We start from the raw sequence: 20,432 nt of genomic DNA on the forward strand, positions 1-20,432 counted from the left end.
TTTATTTGAGAATAAACATTTACTTGTGTTATGTGAATATATGTTTACTGAATATAGTTATTGCACAAATAAATACATTTCAAGTGCCTGTCTGTGATTTCAAAATATATGCCACACTTTAAGTTAATACGGCTATTTGCGCGTTGTAAAAAAATCTCCGTCTGTTTGAGCGAGGTAATTTAAAAACAGTTACAATTCTGAGTTTCATTCGCCGGTTATTCTTGGATCAAGATATTTTCTTCCACTAACATGAATAAATGAAATATCATGATGAATATATATATATGACGCTATTTTAAGTATAAAAATAAATTATTAAATATAATATAATAATTCGAATATTCAGTTAAACCCGGGCAGTTAGTTAAAAAAAAGTGGGTTATATATTACCTATGTATATAAATGCGATTATATCTTATTACTAATAAAGCATTTCAGCTTTATGTTTGTACGTTTAATAGGTACTTGAAAAACTATATGAATTTATAATATAAATATTAAATTAATATTTGACTACCTCGGTGGTTTAGACATAAGGCCGTGGCCGGCATCTACATATAAGGCAACAAACCCCGAGGGTCTGGGAACAAACCCCAGGTTGGGCCTATAAAAAGTTTTTGGGTTTTTCTATCGAAGACACTCAGTAATAGCTTAAAGTCTGGAATTTCGAAGTGTGTTCACTACCACGCCTCGGAAAGCATGTTAGTCCGCCTGAACTTCTTCTGTTCGTGTCAAAATGCAACCCCATCGAATTATGAATGTGAAGGAATAGAAAGTGCACTGTTATATGTTCTACGCAATTGAATATGTATTCTCGCTTAAAATTGGCCACGGCGAAACAAATACTTTTATATTAAAAAAAAAAAAACTTATATTTTTAATAAATTTAAAAATTGTAATCTACAATTTTTTCCCAATAATTTGATGATTTATCGTTGCTTTAAGAAACTTTAAGGTATATCTTACAAAGCAAAATAATTTCAATATAATAATTATATTATTATACTGAAGCTTATTAATAGTCAAGCTCCGGTCTTACAGCCTTAAATCAGCTTTTCTTGTTTCCTCTTCGTTAGTGGCGCTCCCTTACTATTGTTTTAATCTTTGTTACCTTGGTTTCGCACCGGGTGACGTTTCTCATTTGTAGCACTCATGATGCACTAGGTAGATTTTACCTGGATTTCGGATATTGATTAAAAAATAATAGCTAAGTTTTAATTTTAGGTAAAACTCTGTATTATTATAGGGTAGGTAATAATGTATTAACTTTATTTTCAAAGTAATATACATCATCATAAAACATTAATATTTTTTTGTAAATTAATAATGTATATGTATATTGAATCAATTACTTGCCATAAATTGATGATTTATGATGTTACTTTAATTGTTGAAATCAAATTTAAATATTTTTAATAACATTGTTTATATTTATGTTCATTAATATTATTGTAATTTAACTTCTTGATTTTTTTTTTTAACTTTGTAATTAGTCGATTTGATTGTACTCGTAGATTGCATTGTATTTTTGTCTCTTTCTGTTGTCTTTTTTACATGCATACTCTAACATTTGTACTATTTTTAAGTGGAAACTTTATTGGTTTATGATTTAGTAATAATTCCTTAATTCTATGTAATAACACACTGTATGTTTCCCAAATATAAATAAAATAAAATAAAAAAAAATATTTAGTTAGGAGATTCCTTGATCCCACAGCGTTGTTAAAAATAATCACACTCTAATTTAAAACCGGCATTTTGTTGGTGGGCGGAAAGGTAGAGTAATTAATTCATTATTGGCGCGACTTGTTATTTTTTGAATAAGTTCAATTGTATTATTTGGATTTTTAAGAGTAATTGTGCGAGTTATTTACATCAATTTGTATGATTTTATGTTCTATTTTTAAAAAGACCAATTCGAGGTTTTTAAAAAATCAGTTTCACTTCTATATGGTAAATAAAAATATAAAACTCTTAGAATCTTCGTTCTTTCATAAATAAATTTGCAACGATCATGGAGAAATTCATATCGTTTTTGTACGTGCCGTATCCAGTGGCGGAGCTAGGTGGACAAGGGTTCCGGTGCATAAGGAAAGAATCGGGCCCTCATCCCCTCTTTCCGCGTAGCTTGAACTTATATTGGCTTTCAAAATTATAGATAGGAACAAGAATAGGAAACAGTGAGTTCAACTTATCCCTAGTAGGCTAAATCCATATGTCATCTCTATGAGGGGTAGAATCTCTGTGTTTAATAGAAGAAAATGGGAATTAATAAACAACGACGCACATGACAGAATATTTATTATACAAATGAGATCAATAAAGGGAAAAAAACGATTTTGAAAAAAAAATTGGAAATTCTTTGGAGTACTTATTGAGATTTTCCTACATTACTTGTCAATGTTTAGTAAAGATTTCAGGAAGCTCAACAAAAAAATCACAAACAGTTTGTTTGGTAATGCGGTAGAGAGTAGAGTTCGTCGGTAATCATATACATCATATCTGTTATAAAATCAATATTAATTCATAATAATTCATTAATTCATAATTATATCTTCTATAATAGCTCATTTGTCAATTTGAACTTGAGTTTAGAAAAACGTTCTTTTCGTTGTCGATCAAGTTGAGAGTTATGCAACATCAAGTTGAGCAACATGTATATGTTTTGTCATATGTTTTTTTAGGGAAAAAAGTTCTAGCACAATATGGTGCCAGATGGATGAATGTGCGAAATAGAAATAACAGCATTCGTGGTGATACTTGATGAAATAAGACTGGTAGTAACGAATTACGAATAACAACAGTCAGCGACACACCTAGCGTCAACTATTATAATGCGACACAGACCCCAGAAAGTTGAAAACATCTCAAATATCATAAATGAGAACAAGGCAAGGGCGAAAGAAAACTTGACTAAAAAGTTGATGGGTGGAATTGTCGAATTGATCTCATGGCCGTCAAGCACGTGAGCTTATCGCTGATCCAATGCGCGTACGGGCGTACTCATCCAAACTACCAAATAACTGAAATAACGATAATTGAAACAACACATGCTTATCGAGGACGCTTGGCGCATGTGCTAAAAATCTTAGATCTGAAGAGTTCTGTAATTGTTGATGTTAAATAAAAAACATAAAAAATAAAGAAAAAGGAAAAAAAATATATTAATTTATGTTCCTCTCTTTTCAAAGCTGAGGTTAGAGGGCCCCCTGAGCTCCGGGGCCCTGGTGCACTCCACCACCTAGCCCTATGATAGCTACGCCACTGGCCGTATCGTAGTTCGTCGGACGGCGGGTCTTGTCTGCCATGTTGCCACTCGAAAGGTCTGACACCGTTGTCTAATTAACATTATGACTTTTCTCTACAAATATCTATTGACATGTATATAATACACACAAACGTCAGTTGTTACAGGATTATATACTGTTCGGTTCATCAGAAATAACTTAACTGATGTATAAAAAATATTGTAACTGATTCGTTTGCTTGCATTATCTTTTATTTATAGATTTTGTTAAAAAAATGATAAATTTTACAAAAAATGGTTTTGCAATTCGCTGTTGAAAACGAATAAACAAATATAGTATCAAATTAATCATACCATTGAATTTGTGGAGTAGCATTTTTTAAATTTCGTTTGGTAAATAATATTTATGTTATAGAAAAAAATATTATCAAAATAAATGTATTTATAATGTTATAAGTAATGAATTGCAGTAATTTTATGGAAATATATAATACTAGCTGACCCGTGCCTACTTCGTTGGACGGTAAACATTTTTACTTGTGATTGGTCGAACATTAGTAAAATTGTCGCGCGTATTTGATATTTTAAATTATCTCTTAAACTATGCAATCAAAAAACAAACTGTAAAAAATGAATTTTATCGAAATTATATTTCCTTGGTAATAAAGCAATTTATTTTTAAATAGCTGCGATTCCATACCTATGTCTAATTATCTAAAGAGATAATTATTACCAATTACAATTACCATTAGTCCAAATTATATGCAGTAAAAGGAAATAGTATTTTGTTTTATGCACTTGAGGCGATCAGCTTACTTATTTTGATAAGAGTTCATAATTGTTGATAGTATGACAATAAACATGACCTAACGATTAAAAAATTTTTTTTTAATATAAAAAACTAGTTTTTGTGACTTAAATATAAAAGTTAGACATATGCTGTCGCTGTTTTTTTGCTGTTGTAGGCATTATCAAGCTCTACAACTTTTCTCTAAAACTCAATCATATATCTCTCATCTTTAAGGCCGTGTTCGTAAGAAAGGTTTTCGTTCGACCGTTTTTTCTCCGAGTTACTTTGCAAATCAGAATAATACGAAAAAGTCTTCTTATTTTTCGGCTTAATATATAGCCTATGACACTCACAAATGATGTGGCTTTCTATTGGTATAATAATTTTCAAAATCGGTTCAGTAAATCCAGAGATTACCCCCTACAACCTCGCAAACTTTACCTCTTTATAATATTAGTATAGATAAACCACTGAACTAATTTTGATGGAGTTTAGAATAGAATAGAATAGAGGAGTTTAGAAGCTTGACATTGATTGGCATTGGTATTGAACCCCGAGGACTGACACTGACATAGACAAAATAGCCTATTTTTACCTAACACCTGAAAGGAGTCCATGCAAGCGAAACCGTGAGCAGAAACGAGTAAAAATATGTTCAAATGTTTGCAAGCAATATTGGAAATTAATGAAAAACATAAACACCCCATAAACATATTGATACGTTTATTGGCAACGATATTTCACTTAGTGAAAAAAGTTTAATACACTTTACGGAATTTAATGACGTTATTCTATGTATATATTTAAATATTTCTAAAGTAAATGGATATATAATACATTTTTAGTTCAAGCTCTCGGCGCGTTTTATTCTTTGACTAAAAACTGTTGTTTATTCAATAAGGCTTTTACGTACTTCACGGAGTCTAGCGCTAAGAATAAATGTTAATTTTTATTTTCTATAAATTTATCTGTTACCGTGTTCGTGGTTATTATGTTTAGGAAGTATTCTAGTATTTATTTGTATTTGCACATTTACAACATACATATAAAGTATTGAAAAAATTAATGTATAAGACAATAATATTAATACCGATCCAGACCGATTTCGGCCACGGCGGCCAATCTCAAGAGAGATTAGCCAACTACGCAGGAGATATTATAGTGCACAAGTGTGTGCGCAAACACAGGTGCACCCTCTATTCCCCAACTCTCATAATCCGATGGGACGGCAATCCGACACGACCGGAAAGAGTTCAGGCGCAGGACCAACGGCTTTACGTGCTTTCCGAGGCACGGGAGTGTACACACTTCCAACTTCCAGACTCCGGGCTGCTACTGAGAATTTTCTGACAGAAAAACCCAATAAGTTTTTATTGGCCCGACCTGGGAATTGAACCCAGGACCTCCGGGTCTGCGGCCTTATATCAAGCCACTAGACCAACGTGGCAGTCATAAGACAATAATAGTAGATTTAATATGCATGTCAATTACAAGTGTACATAGAACTTCCAGATTCAATCTAATCACATTCAAATTAAAAGTAACAAAAAATCATCAGTATTTTTTAAAAATGTCAAAATGAATTAATAACTAATATCATTGTTATAATAAAAAACCAAACGGCGAAATCATAATTAAAAATTATTAAAAGTATTAATTAAAACTAATCATGCATTTTATAATAATTAAGTAACTTATTTCTAAAGACTGAGGGAGAGTCATAAAAAATGTTAATGTCCGGTATTGATTTAACGATATTGTTATATTTATCACACAACCGTACTAAGGGAGCTTATTTACCAATATATATAGTATATTGTAAGCATATCAGATATCAGCAGCGTGTCACGATGAGTAATTTTGCTACTGTTTTGCAAAATACACCAGATATGGTAGATGAAGTGTGTTGCGTGTGTTGTTTTTCTTTGTAAATAATTTTCATATATGTTTTGTATTGCATATTGTTCATTGTTTGTTATTAAAAATAGTGATTAATACATATTCAATCCAATCCCCTTGAAGGTGGCCTTAGCCTTGGTGGATTTGGCCATTGTGATAGCGATGGTAACTGCAGGTACTCTTAGATCAATCCATTCTAAATACACATTATTAATAAAGCAACTTGTATAACGGGGAATAAATTGCTTTATGTACTTTATTACCGGGTGGTAGGGCTTTGTACAAGCCCGTCTGGGTGGATACCACCCAATCACCAGATATTCTGCCGCTAAACAGCGATACTTGGCATTGTTGTGTTACGGTTAAAAGGGTAAGTGAGCCAGTGTAACTACAAGCACAAGGGACATAACATCTCAGTTCCCAAGGTTAGTGGCGCATTGGCGAGGTAGACAAACATTGTGTAAAGTAACAGCCATTGAATGTCCCACTGCTGGGCTAAGGCCTCCTATTCAAAAAGTGTGAGCTTTTTCCATTACGCTGCTATAAGATATTTTGGAACTAAAAAACAGAAAATGATTTTTTCTGTTAATTCTGAATACTGTTTTTTTTTATAATAAAGGTTGGGCAGATGGGCAACTGGTAAGTGGTCAAAACCGCTGAGAGACGTTGGTGCCGTTGGAATATATAATGAATGGGTGGAACGGGCTTGTATGAGCGCTGATAAATACAGTTTTACTAAACTTATCTCAAGGATAGTATTCTGTGTGGGTAGCCGTATCAGCTTTTTGAATTATATAGCTTAGTATTAGTATTATAACTTATTATATACTTAAACTTGCAATACCCTATTTTAAAATTCTTATAGTTAGGTTACCTTTACAAATGTTGCCTGGAAGATATCGCTATAACGATAAGACTTGCCACGCTTTTGCCATGCTGCCTATATTCTTTGATATAATTATATATATTTTTTATAATAAAATTTATAAATAAATGAATTACAAAAGAAAATTGCTCCAAAAAATAAAACAACTGATCTAATATTTTATTAAACTAATTTCATAAGAGATGTTGCTTGTTAAGATATTTTAATTCCTTTTTAAATATAATTACAATTTTACGCTCGGCTTTGATCAGTTAGGAAAAGCAATATTATTATATTAAATCTCGTAACGTCTAATTACGTCAGTCACTGGCATAAATCCGGTGGAACAGGAATCTGTTACGCGATACAAGTATTACCTCATCAAGAGGCCAATAGTTTTCAATTTCGCCTCCCTCACCTGTCCCTCACAGTTAATCCACCATTTTATTAGCGTGCCCCCGTAATACAGCGCACGTGCAGACTTGCTGTCTTTGTTCTATCAAAATTACATGAGAGAATCGATACGACATATATAATAATGATTGTAACGAAAAACATACCTTACTCGTATATAGCTTAAAGCTTAAATTTGTCTGCATATTTTTTAGTGTTAAGATTTTTTGACACTACGTTAGCCATGTTATTATTTCGTTTTGGCGGGTCGTGACTGACGCAGTTGAACAAAGGCGATGTTGCCATGCGGAATAAACTGTTATACGTTATGAGAGATTATAGGGTAATCTGGGAATATTGAAGACAATAAAATGAGCTTACAAGGCTGAGGGGTCGGCACAAAGGTAAACGTTTTGCGATGTTCGTATTGTTTCAATATAAACAAAGGGCATCGATTATTATGTTATGATTCCTGTCTTGCTCCTTAAGGGTCTCAAAGCTTAAACATAAATTGGAAAATCGTTTTTTTTTTAATAAAACAAATGTTTAAAACTCGTTAATTTTTATTAATTTTATAAATTGAAATTCATTACACCTCATTTCTCGTTATAATTACAAATTCCTTTTCGTTATTAATACTATTATTTATAATTATTATAACTTCTCTAAGCCTAGCTAAAATAATTACATCGGCCTAAATTTCGAAACATATATGTATAAATTAAGTTACAAAACATTAATTATAGGTACTCTTTAAAAAAATTATTACATAACAAATTATTATTAAGCTTATTGCTATATTTCATTGTTTTGATAGCGTTTTGGCGCCATTTTCCTACTGTGTTACCACTTCATATTAATATATTCTACTAAAATATTTACAATCGAATAATAATTTTTAAATTAAATGTGATTGTAGAAGTTTAAGTACATTTTTTATGTTCCTGTTTTAGAGCAAGTCCGTCATTAAAATGATCTTCGTGAAGAGTGTAGGGGTGGTTCACACAATCGGCTCCCAATTAGGGGCTTGTAGTCAATTACCCATCACTTGTGTTAGTCGATTGCTTCAACCCCACATCCCTTAGGAATAAACTAAGGGAAGGTGAAGATTAAAAAAATTGTTTTCATTTACTTATTAGTAGAAGTAGAGATAGAATTTAAACAGAACCAAACTAGCGTTTTAAAGCTTCTTGTCTGAGTATAACTAAACTTACTATATCTTATAATCTATTATTAGAATTAAAAAGGCTATTTATTATTAAAAATAAAGCTCGAAATTTAAACGAATATAATTTATTTAACAGCTAAATATAATTACTTCTGTATCTGTATATGGAATGTAATTGAAGATATTTTTATGCAGGCAATAAAATTCCCGAAAATATTGCCTAATGAAATCACGTATTTTTTTTAATTGAAATAATATTAAGAAAAAAAACACTAGTGTGGTCATATTTAAATTGATTGATTTGGAAGTTGACGAAATAGCCCAGTTAAAAAAGAAATAATTCAAAAAAGGAATACAAAGAAAGAAAATTAGGTAAACGAATTTATTTATTATATAATTCTTATATAAAACCAGTTCGATATAATATTTGAACATGACTAAAGTACTGTCAAATTTCACAGGGAATTAATTATCTACTTTTAATTATTTTAAGCCAAAATAATCGGCAACTATTCAAATCGATATTTACAAGTTACTATCTACACACACACAAAACACTGACCGTATTAATCATAAATTATACTATACACACAACAATTAACTACTTCCGTATCAGTTATTTACAATAGCTCAATCCATAGAACGGAGTGTGTCAAAAAACGACATGTGTATTTTGTATACAATCGATACCGATATTGCCAAACGTAAAAATACTTCAAATTTACTCTCTTGTAATCTTTTGAAAATTATTTGGGTGCAATGCGAAATTTCAAGTTTGGTTATTTATGATAACAAAAAGCTATGACCGAATAATATTAAACTATTATTATATATTATATATATTAATATCGAAACAAGATACGACAAATACGGAAATTAATGACTTATTAGCCATTTTAGTCTGTATTTATGGTAAAATGCATTTATACACATGGCATTTTTATTTTTCTCCGTTCTAAGGGCCAGTTAGTGAATATTCAGTAGCTGTATAGCGGAGTAACAGATATTTTAATAAAATAAATTAAATGTCCAACTTTAAAGCGCTATTTGAAATTGTAGTATTTTATTATGAAAGAAATTATCGTATGAGGCTGAAAGAAAGGTATTCACTGTAATAATTTACAAAAAAAAAAAACTTAAGTCAAATCCTCTGTGGTGCTTATCTATAACTGAATATTTACAGGACCCACCTCCACAATACCGCTAAGCGTTTGTCCAATGTTCGGTCATTTTCACTTAAATCACTGAATCACTTTTTCAACACTAAGTCCAATTTTGGTAGCTCTGCCCACCGCTTTACCACTGACAATGTTCCTTTTAAAGACATCTCTATATAAGACTATTAATTAAACAAATCACAAACACTACAATATTTCTTCAAATCAACTATTAGACGTAAAATATAACTATGACATTAGAAACCTTTAAATATGGCAACACATTAATGACATCCGTCAAGACTAAACAATAACGACAAATCATTTAATCGAAGTACATCTCCTCTTTGAACATTGTCTCGTGGTAAAGCTGTGGGAACTTCTACCAAGCCCGGCCCTGAAGCGGGAGGTACCCTGAGCATTGCTGCTGGTAGGCAGTGGGCTGGCGGTAGGAGGACACCAGGGGGTTGCTGCAAGCCGCCTGCGAAGGTTGCGGGGCCGAGTACCCGGAGGTGGGCGTCGCGCAGTGGCTATGCGCTGGTGACGAGGACTCCCCAGAGCCGCAAGGCTTGCCGTCCTTTACCAGCACCGGTACCGCCACCCGGCGTGGTGATGATGCAGACTGATGAACAAATATATGATTAAATGCTGTTTGAATCTGCCATGTTTTATTTTTTTATTCTTATTTTGAGTGAGACAAAAAATAAAACTAACTAAGATATTAATTTTAAATTCCTTATCATAACGTTAAAATTAACTAACAATATTTATTAAAAATGAATATTGTTAAAATTAAATATATAAATAGTATAATTGATTTAAAAACCCCAATCAGTTCAATCGTTATTAATTATTATACTATATTCAATTGCGTTTTACAACATCACTAAAACCTATATTTCATTACACCATAACACAGATAATCAAATAAACTTATATTACAACAATAAACAAATATTCGACCACACAATGATACTTACGTTAAAAATTTTAAAACTTACATAATATACTCATTCCCTGTAAAGTCTCGATATAATTTATTTAATAAATAATAAATTAAATTTAAGCCCAAATCAAATGTCCCTCATTAAAATATCGCAAAACATGACGACACCGTCGAGCACCAACGCTAACAATCAAAGTACACGCTCGCACAAATTGAGGCAATCGTCGGAGCATGGCAGCCCCGCGCGTGACTCTGCCTCGGTTCGTGTTAGGGGTTACACTTCATTTCATTATATTAAATAACTTATATTGCGGCTATTTAAATTAAAAGTTATTGTTTGCGGATAATTAAAATTATCTCACATAAAACTAACGTAGGAATAAGTTTTATTGAATTTAAGGAATTAGAAACTTGAACGAACTTAGAACGAACAAGTTATTTTTTTTTAATTTAGGAAGTTTCCTTCACCAAAAGATTTTTTTTTACTGCGATTGAGTAACGCATTTCAAAAACATCGTCCAATTTTTTTAATAACGTTTGTATAAATATATTACATTTAATTTTAAATATTTTTTCAATTATATTAATTATTTTAGCGGCTTCGCTAAGCGTAAATTTAAAACATTTTTTTTTTTAAATACTGTAAATAAAAGTCCCATTCAAGTCATCATTTACGTTTAAACCGCAAACTACTAGAATTATCTACTTGTTTGAAAAAATTGGAGAATGTATTATTTACATCATTTGTTTTATTTCTGACACAGATAATAAAAAAAATACCATGAATAAGCATTTTAACATTGTGCTTCACGTCAGTCTATTCCAAAAACTTACGTAACCAAAATATAGGTTTGGAAAATATAGAGCTGAAAAATTAAGTTGAGCAACTGTCTCCTTAAAATCAAAAATCTTCGTTCCTTCCACTTCTAGTTTACTAAGCAAGCTTTCCTCTTAAATGCAAGTCTTATTATCTGTTACGGTTCCGTCGTTTAAGTGTTATTGAATAAATAAACTTCTTAACACGATTAAATCGCATTTAATTAATTTTTTTACGTAGTGGTAGGACTTAGTGCAAGTCCGTTTGGGTAGGTAACATCCACTCATCATATATTCCACTGTCAAACAGCAATACTTGGTCTTCGGTTTGAAGGGTGAGTGAATGTAACTATAGGCACATGGGACATATCTTAGTGTTGCATTGACGTTATGAGAGATGGTTAATATTTCTTACAGTGAAAATGTTTATGGTCAGTGGTGATCACATACCATCAGGTATGTATCAATATTTAAGAACATAATTAAAGAGGATTGACAAAAAATAAGTATAGGTTATTTAGAAGACATTACTGCGAAATGTTTTAACGTTCGAGTACCCAATTAACGTCAATTTTTCAATTAAATTAAAACTCCTTTAAATTGACCTCAACAAAATTCAATCGGGGTTGCCAGATTCGCGACTACCGGCGATGCGGGTCCCGTACGCCAGCGGGAGATTGCCATCAAGTGGGCGAAGTCTCGCCTCAACAGGGGCTCCGGTGCTCCGTCAACGATTTTAATCTCTCACGTTTTTAAATATTCATAATTGAATACCTGATTTCGAGATAGTCATCATAAAGGGGCATTGTGTAGGATTTATCACGCAAAATGTGAATGTTATGTGAGGAACATTTTACGTATGATATTAAAAAACATTTATGAGGCCATTAATGTTTTTTTTTTAATTTATCCATCAATGCTACGTTCTGAAATTGTTAATCTTAATGACAACCAATCCAATATGTGAAGAATATCTATATTACCTACTAGCGGCCCGCCCCAACTTCGTACGAGTTGAACAATTATCTTTTTTAAGCCAATAATGACTTTTATAGAAACAAAAAACATCTTCATGCTATTGAGATTTGACTGTTGAGCCGTGACTTCTGAATCATTGAGTTTGTTATTTACGACTGTTATCTAAAACCTTTTTTATATAATCGTATAAGTCACGTGGAATGTGATTTTAATAATAAGTTATATTTAATTAATTAAAATATTTTATTTTAGTCGTTGCTTGTCTAAGCATATGGTTAATATAGCTAGCATCTATGTCGTGTCGATTATAAAGAAATAATTAATTATCTGTATTATATCTGCGAAACTTTTTAGTCAAATTGAATGAAAATAAAAAATAAAAGCTTACCTGATTATGTTGGTTTTGTTCTGCCATCGCCTTCTCCTTTGCTTGTCGCTTACACTTGTAGCGATGATTTTGAAACCATATTTTGACCTGCAACAAAATAAAACTTAAATTTTGTTACGTACAGAGGGATTCAACTTGACAGTTTAACATATGGCTAATTGCAGTGGAGGTATTACACATTACTGGTGTTAGGGCTTTGTGCAAGCTCCTCTGGGTAGGAACCAACTCATCAGATATTCTACCGCAAAATAAGCAGTACTTGTTATTGTTGTGTTCTGGTTTGAAGCCAGTGAGGGATTAGTGAGTGAGCCAGTGTAATTACAGGCACAAGGGACATACCATCTTAAATTTCAAGGTTGGTGGCGCATAGACGAAGTATGCGATGGTTAACATTTCTTACAATGCCAATGTCTATGGGCGTTGGTGACCATTTACCATCACGCCCATACGCTCGCCCATATTCTATAAAAAATCCAAATCAAATACGTCATTAATATTAAAATTGAGCAATTTATTTGAAATTTCGAATAAATAGCCAAAGGGAAATTGGAAAAATAATCGGAATATCTCTAAAGATCTTGAAGACTTCATATCTGTCGTACACATATTATATTAATGTTTGTCTTCCTGTTTCCTGTGTAACGTTAATATTTTTGCTTTGTATCAAATGTTAAAACAACATAGTTTTAACGCGAATAAATAATTGATTTTGAATAAACATTTATTATATTAGGTACTTTTATAAAGTTTACTTTTGATAAATTTATTTTACATTAAATAAAACTGCGATGACTTAAGACTTATACATATAGATATTTATAATAAATGAAATAAGAAAATATAACTCCAACTTCATGTTAAGAATATCCTTTATTACAATTAAATAAAGACACACAAATATAAACAAAGGTCAAGTAAACTAATGAACAAAAAAAAACTTGAAGTAAAATTGAACGCTCTTAAGCCGTACAGTGTACCAACACTCGAGCTAAAGAAGATGGCGCTGGATGACGCGTTGCAAACACATTATAAAATGAATGGAATGGAGAGTCCGACGTGGCACGCGTCGTAGATACCTATTGATATACGCTGAATACCTACAAGTAGATGTATTTACGTCGTTAAAACTAATCAGCATTAAATACCCTGTAATAATTTACTGTCGACTTTTAGCAGCTCAACCATGTAACTATTTTTTTAAATTGTAGAAAAGAAACGTAATTATGTTTCAACCATATTACATATTATTATTTCTAGGTGAAGTAAGCTTCTAAATTTATACGAAGGTAAAATATCTTGCATGGTTAGAGTCACAATTGATACTCGTTATAAGTATAAGCTGTGTGAGACGTGGTAACCCCATCTCCATTTCGCGAATGTCAACACCACCCGCCTTTGGCCGTGCCTGACCTCCCTGAAATTAGCGCTAGGGCACGCTACGGCACAGTCAACACTCTACCTTAATGACGAAAGAATAAACACAGCTCATGCGATGTTTGCCCCACGGAGCGGGCGGCCTTTGTCTACGCACGCTCGGAACGCAGCAAAATATACACTTTATTTATTATTTATACATCGAGAGAGTTTCCTCCATGTTTATTCTTTGAAATGGATGTGTGCCCCACCCCGTGCAACCTCGCGTCGCGGCCGTTCCGTTATGATAACGCTCGCTCGTGCATAAATACCCGCCATTTTGTTAGGCTCTCGATACATAGTTACGAAATCCGTTATAATAACAAAGCGGAGATACATGGCTACTACGAAACGCGTAGTGTCCACTCAGCTCGAGAGCCTATCGGTCTTATTTGTTATTTTTTAATGTTTACTCTAGAGGTGTGGACTTGTCGGCTGTGGGAACTCGTAGCAGCGACGCGCTCTTTGTACGTCACTCGCCGAGAAACGTCGCTAGTTATTTATGGGCTATATGGCAAGAGTTAATGAACGGGCCCCGTCGGCGGGCGTCGCTTATTGCACTCCGCCGAGGCTTGGACGCTCTCGTGTCGAGTACTTTCTTTTCAATCTCCTTGTGCATAATGCTCCGTGTTTCCTTGCACGCACTCTTCATCCGAGAGCACCATTCAATTATTTGTTTTACTTCTAAACGACTTGTTTCTCAGTGGCAACGAGACTTTTCGGGTACGCCTGAGGGTATTTAGTATGCATTCAAGAACGTAACACGTACTTGTCTACGAAGCATTTTGTTTTACCAAACAAGCTTAAATTCCCCTTGTCTACTGGAGTACTTCTATCGTTTTTTTATTTATAATTTAACATCACTTAAACGCATCGGACAATACAGACTATATATTGAAAGAATTGTTTCTTTCACGATCGAATCGTTAATTAAATCAAAATGGCCACCCAAACGGCTGTCATCTTGACAATACGAGTCAATTTTGGCGCCAAACAAAAAAAAGGTGTAAAATCAAATATCAAATGAGTTAACTAGGTACGTATATGCAGCGCATAAGAGTGATATTCCCATCGGAGATGCAATTGAAGTGCGTGATGTTTTAAAAACGAGTCCTCGCGTAGGTGTTCCGTTCCTGCGAACGATGACTCGCATAATCGAGACTACAATTATATATAAAGCTCTCGTGTTTGTTTAAATCTTCATTTGGTGCAGTGTTTTTTTTAAACAGTAAAATTCTTTACTTTTTTTAAGGCACCTTGTTCTTTTTTCGTTTAGTTGGTTAAACATTAACGTTAATTAATTGTTAGTGTTTTATAATGCAGGACTTCGCTAATTAATAATTATATTATTGTTCAACAATACAAGGTATGGCGCAACCGTCGGAAACATTTCTGGTAAATCGACATAGAATTATCATTATGTAATAACATTCTTACAATAAAATTTATACATTAAAAAAAAACAATTTTAAATTTAGAATTAGTTTCTTGTTCGCCAACAATGCTCGCCGTACATGATAGAATTTCTGTATCGGACGCTGAGTAAACACGCGCACGACGCCTGACAGCCGATCAATGCACGTCATTTATTTAGTAACTTATAAAAATATCCAAAGCAAAAAAACACAAGTAATTTTAAATTCGTAAATCTAAAATATATTCAAATTTGAACTTTATTTACATGAAATTACAAGTCATATAGAAATTTATTAATCGTGAAATTTAAATGGTTATTTTAATAAGACGTGAGTTAATGCAGTGACAAATAGACCTGGATTTCGGAATCTGGTGATTTCTATACATGTTTTTACAGGTGGGCAGGAATTAATATGGTTCAATACTACTAGTATTCACTTGGTGAAAAAAAAAACTTCATCTTATTTCTTAAAACCGGTAAAGTTCTTAAGAACTTTACCGGTTTTAAGAAATACAGTAGATATATATTAGGTTACGCTTCTGTTGAGAAAATACTGTCAAGTTTTAGCGTTTTTTCAAAGAAAAATATTGTTAATAGCACTTTATGGAAATTAAAATGAACTGTATTTAATACAAGTACCCAAAAATGCAATATTCAATTGTAATCATTAATTCTAGACTCATTAATTAACTTGCGTATATTTTTTACTTTAAAAGTCTAATATATTATATCTATAAACAATTAAATTTCAAAGTCATTTAAAAAGCTATAAACAAACTGAGCCTCGTTTAATTAATATATAATATTTCGAATTGATATTGTATGGAGTTAGTTATGTAACATTCTCTATGTAATCACATAGCACTGTTAATACCGCCCACACGCAACTCTACCGTGTCCCTCCCCTGCCCGTCGACCGTGAACTATAAAGCTACCAATCAAATATTTACTCAGCAATTCACAAAATTAATATTTATTTAATAAACGATGATTAAACGACTTTAACATCGTTTATGAACGAATCAACTTTGTTTTTTAGTTATTCAAACATTTGTTAATTATTATTTGTAGAAGACTTGCTTCTGTTTGTTTAAAAACACTTGCGATAACTAATTTCATGTTTATATATTAAGATTGTGACGTTACGTTACTAATCATCGCTTTATATATCTTTATATATCGCTGCATATTTTATTTCGAAACATACAATTTACAATACTTTATTAATAACCTAATTCTTATCGGCAATTGCGTAAAAGTTCCTAGCGTGAATCTATTAACGTACAATTGTAGGTACAAAAGAAAAATTTTAAACAGACATAAGTTCTCTCGCCCGATATCACCTAGTAATATATGGATAATAAGTTACAGTATATATGAAGTATATAGTAAATATAAAGTAGGAAACATTGTAGTTTTTATTTATACCACTACTATAAGGTACTAGCAGATTTTAATTTTGTTTTTTTTTTAAAGAAATCTAATAAGTAGCTTGGTTTTTTGGCTCTTCTGAGTAAGAACATTACGTTAGTAATTATTCTCTATGTCAACATTCGGCTTATGTAAAGATGTACTCTATGGATAGCATAAGATTTTCCTAGTATAGGAGATTGACGATCATTTACTTTCTCATAAAGATGTATTTTATACATCTTTTGCGCAAAATAAATTTTGATAATTATGAATTCTCTATGATAAATATTTTCATTGTGTAATAAGCTCCAAACCTTTTAACAGCAGAGATAATTCCCCAGCGGGATATTTACGGGCTATTTTTTAATTTTTGTTTTTTTTTATTACACCGATGCCTCCTTAAACTCTCAGAAACTATTCAATCAAATATGTTTTAGGTTTTCTATTCTAAAGATATTTCGATTCGCACGAAATTGATGATAAAAAATAGTCCTACGAAAACACCGCAACGGGGCACTTATCAATACAAAATTTTACAAATTCTAAATGCATAATAGCCTTTACCTGCTGCATAATAACAGTCAGGTGCATTATCCGCTTAGATGACTAATCCCGTTCAACAAAGCATCCGCAAAAACTCTTTCCATTCATCAAAAATATAATCTCGAACGAATTGCTTACATTATCAAAGGCAGCCCGCGAAATCAAGCGAATAGCCTGCAGTTACATCAATATCTTCGCGGTTATTACACAATTACGCGGGAATAAAATGAATAAATCGTAAAAGATTTCAGCGTCCATTTGCAAATTTGTTTTGACATGTTGGCTGCAATGAATGGCCGCGATCATTGCTATGCCATCTATGATACCATAAACATTTATTCTTTTTTTTAAAGGATGTAATCTGTTTTATTGCGGCCAGTCTTTGACGGGAAGTGTATTGAAACTCACGAAGATTAGTGATTAGGGTAGAGTGAAGTGGAATTATCTTTTAATGATGCCTACTCGGTTATTATAAGCGTTGCCAATTGGAGGATGATAAATTTTGTAAAATACTTAAAATATATTTTTAAATACTGTGCAGTAAATGTCGAATATGTGATAATTATAATAAATGATTTTAGCTTAAAAATTCTGCCTTTTGAAATCGCACACTGGACATAAATTACTATTATTAATACTCTACAGTATTTCTATACAGTAAATACACATACAATAAATAACTCGGAATCTAGTCGTTTAAACATCTTTGTGGTGGATTCCGTATAAATCACAAAACAATTACAATATTTACATACCACAAATTAATTACTTTAATAAAAAAGCCTTTATATTTAATGAGAAACAGAACACTTTTTCTATATAAACACTTTATTAATGACATGCCATTTTGACAGTTGGTAACGAGCGCGTAATGAGGCTAATCCACGCTCGTCTGCAGTTTACGAATTGACAATCATTTAATGAAAATGCGTTACATTTAAAGCAAACCTTTCCATATTTACGCGAATCAAAATTTTAAGCCAATATGCTATTTGTTAAAATTCAACAAATTATATAAGTGACTTAACGACTATTGATCGTCCCACTTCTGGACGAAGACCTTTTCTCCACTTCTACAGGTATTAGCTTAGTTATGTAACTAAATCATTCGTAAAATTTAAACATACTTATAATGTAAAAAAAATCTCTGTTGATACGCCGCTGTTTATAAGTAATTAACGAAGCAAGCAGAGTGTAGGTATGTTCATACATGATGATTTTTGATTTCCATTTTTTAATTGACATAAATAATATTATTCGAAAAGAAACAGTCTGAAAATTTCCTAATGCTGGGCCTAGATTTAGACCTCTTTCCCTTTTGAGCAGATGGTTTGTAATTTATTCCACAACTCTGCTTTAAAGCGAGTTGGTAGATGCACATATAGCAGAATTTCATCCTCCGTTGCCGTTCACGAGATGAATTATAAACATAAATTAATCACATGAAAATTCGAAAATACTGGCCTAGGTTCCAACTTAAGATCAGTTAAGATTCACGTATACAGTAACAGTAGTAACAGTAACAGCCTGTTAATGTCCCACTGCTGAGCTAAGGCCTCCTCTCCTTTTTGAGGAGAAGGTTTGGAGCTTATTCCACCACGCTGCTCCAATGCGGGTTGGTAGAATACACATGTGGCAGGATTTCAATGAAATTAGACACATGCAGGTTTCCTCACGATGTTTTCCTTCACCGTCAAGCACGAGATGAACTATAAACACTGTCACGTATATCATTGAGGCAATATCGGCTCTAATGATATCATTTGTGGTTCTGGCACGAATTTAAGGACAGCAGCATATAGCTAAACACCCATTTAAGAAAGGTACGTAAGTGAAAATAATACGAATCAAAGCCGTATCAAAGATTGGGTACTATATCATCAATCACATATGTACCTACATCGAGACATTTAAATAACATATCAACGAAATTGTAAATGGCAGTGCGGGGAGCTACGCTTACACACTCAATGTCCAGTGCCGGTGTACGAACAACGATTTGACAACCCGTCATTGTTTAAAATTAACCGCCATTATCTCATTGCCTCCATTACACCCGCATGCGCCGCATCCGGCAGACGACAGACTATATAAATTCGTGACCATAGACAAAGGAGCGATTGCTCGCAGTAGGTCTTTGTTTTTTTTTGTTTTCATTGATAACAAAGGATTTGTAGCATAGATGAAACTTTAAATCTATGGGAAAGTGAAGCTATTTTAGCTTTAGATTTTCATTGTTTTACGTTCATTATCACTTCAATGTTAATTTTATTTCCCTGTTATTTTCAGTAAACTTTAGGTAATTGACTCGGTTGACGAAAATTATATTACATTAGTAGACGGAATATGACTAACTTTATTTTTTAATAAATATATAAAAAAAGAATATAAATTAAACATTCTTAATATTATCTAAAGAATAATCGTGGAAAATAAATTCAATAGTTTTCTCTAAGAACAATTTGTCATATTTGAAAGGGAGATATTGTTCTAAAGGACTTGTTCGATGTAAGTAATGTATCATGACTTTTATCTTTCATATATATCGTTAATTACAATAGTAAATTATTATATTTTGTTGCATTCATAAAATTAACAACAATTATTATTAATTTATGCGTGCAATAGTAGTATATAATATATATATATATATATATATATATATATATATATATATATATATATATATAGTTTCGATGAAACTCAATCGAAATCTCGTTCAAGTTATTCAGACGAATCTGTGATGACTTGTCTACTCTAAAATTAAATGGCATATTCATTTTTTTATTATAAGTCATCGGACAAAACGATCCCACAATGGTAAGCTGTCACAACTACCTTTGTCAATGGAAGAAATATTAAACCACTATTTAAACCGTCAATGAACCGCCATCCATGCCTCTCACAATCCATACTTCATACAGATTAATCTCTTTCCCATTCGCTAGAACAATAAACTACTCCAAAAACAATATTAATAACAAAAATGATTACATCAA

The 20,432-nt window shown here is 32.3% G+C and overlaps 2 protein-coding genes across 2 annotated transcripts in view; one reads left to right on the top strand and one right to left on the bottom strand.

Moving 5' to 3' along the window:
• Positions 1–20,432, top strand: part of LOC126775888 (5'-3' exoribonuclease 2 homolog) — a 125,987-nt gene that overhangs the window by 40,296 nt on the left and 65,259 nt on the right. The gene's annotated exons all lie outside the window — the stretch shown is intronic.
• LOC126775896 (homeobox protein Nkx-2.4-like) overlaps positions 9,204–20,432 on the bottom strand; it is a 41,952-nt gene continuing 30,723 nt past the window's right edge. Inside the window, exons 5-6 of the mRNA XM_050498059.1 lie at positions 12,648–12,734; positions 9,204–10,141 (exon numbers count right to left, since the gene is read on the bottom strand). Coding sequence (XP_050354016.1) covers positions 9,902–10,141; positions 12,648–12,734 — 327 coding nt within the window. The 3' untranslated portion in view covers positions 9,204–9,901. The remainder of the gene's footprint in view (positions 10,142–12,647; positions 12,735–20,432) is intronic.

The sequence above is a fragment of the Nymphalis io genome, chromosome 19 (genome assembly GCF_905147045.1).
Source record: "Nymphalis io chromosome 19, ilAglIoxx1.1, whole genome shotgun sequence".
Classification (NCBI taxonomy): Eukaryota; Metazoa; Arthropoda; class Insecta; order Lepidoptera; family Nymphalidae; genus Nymphalis; species Nymphalis io.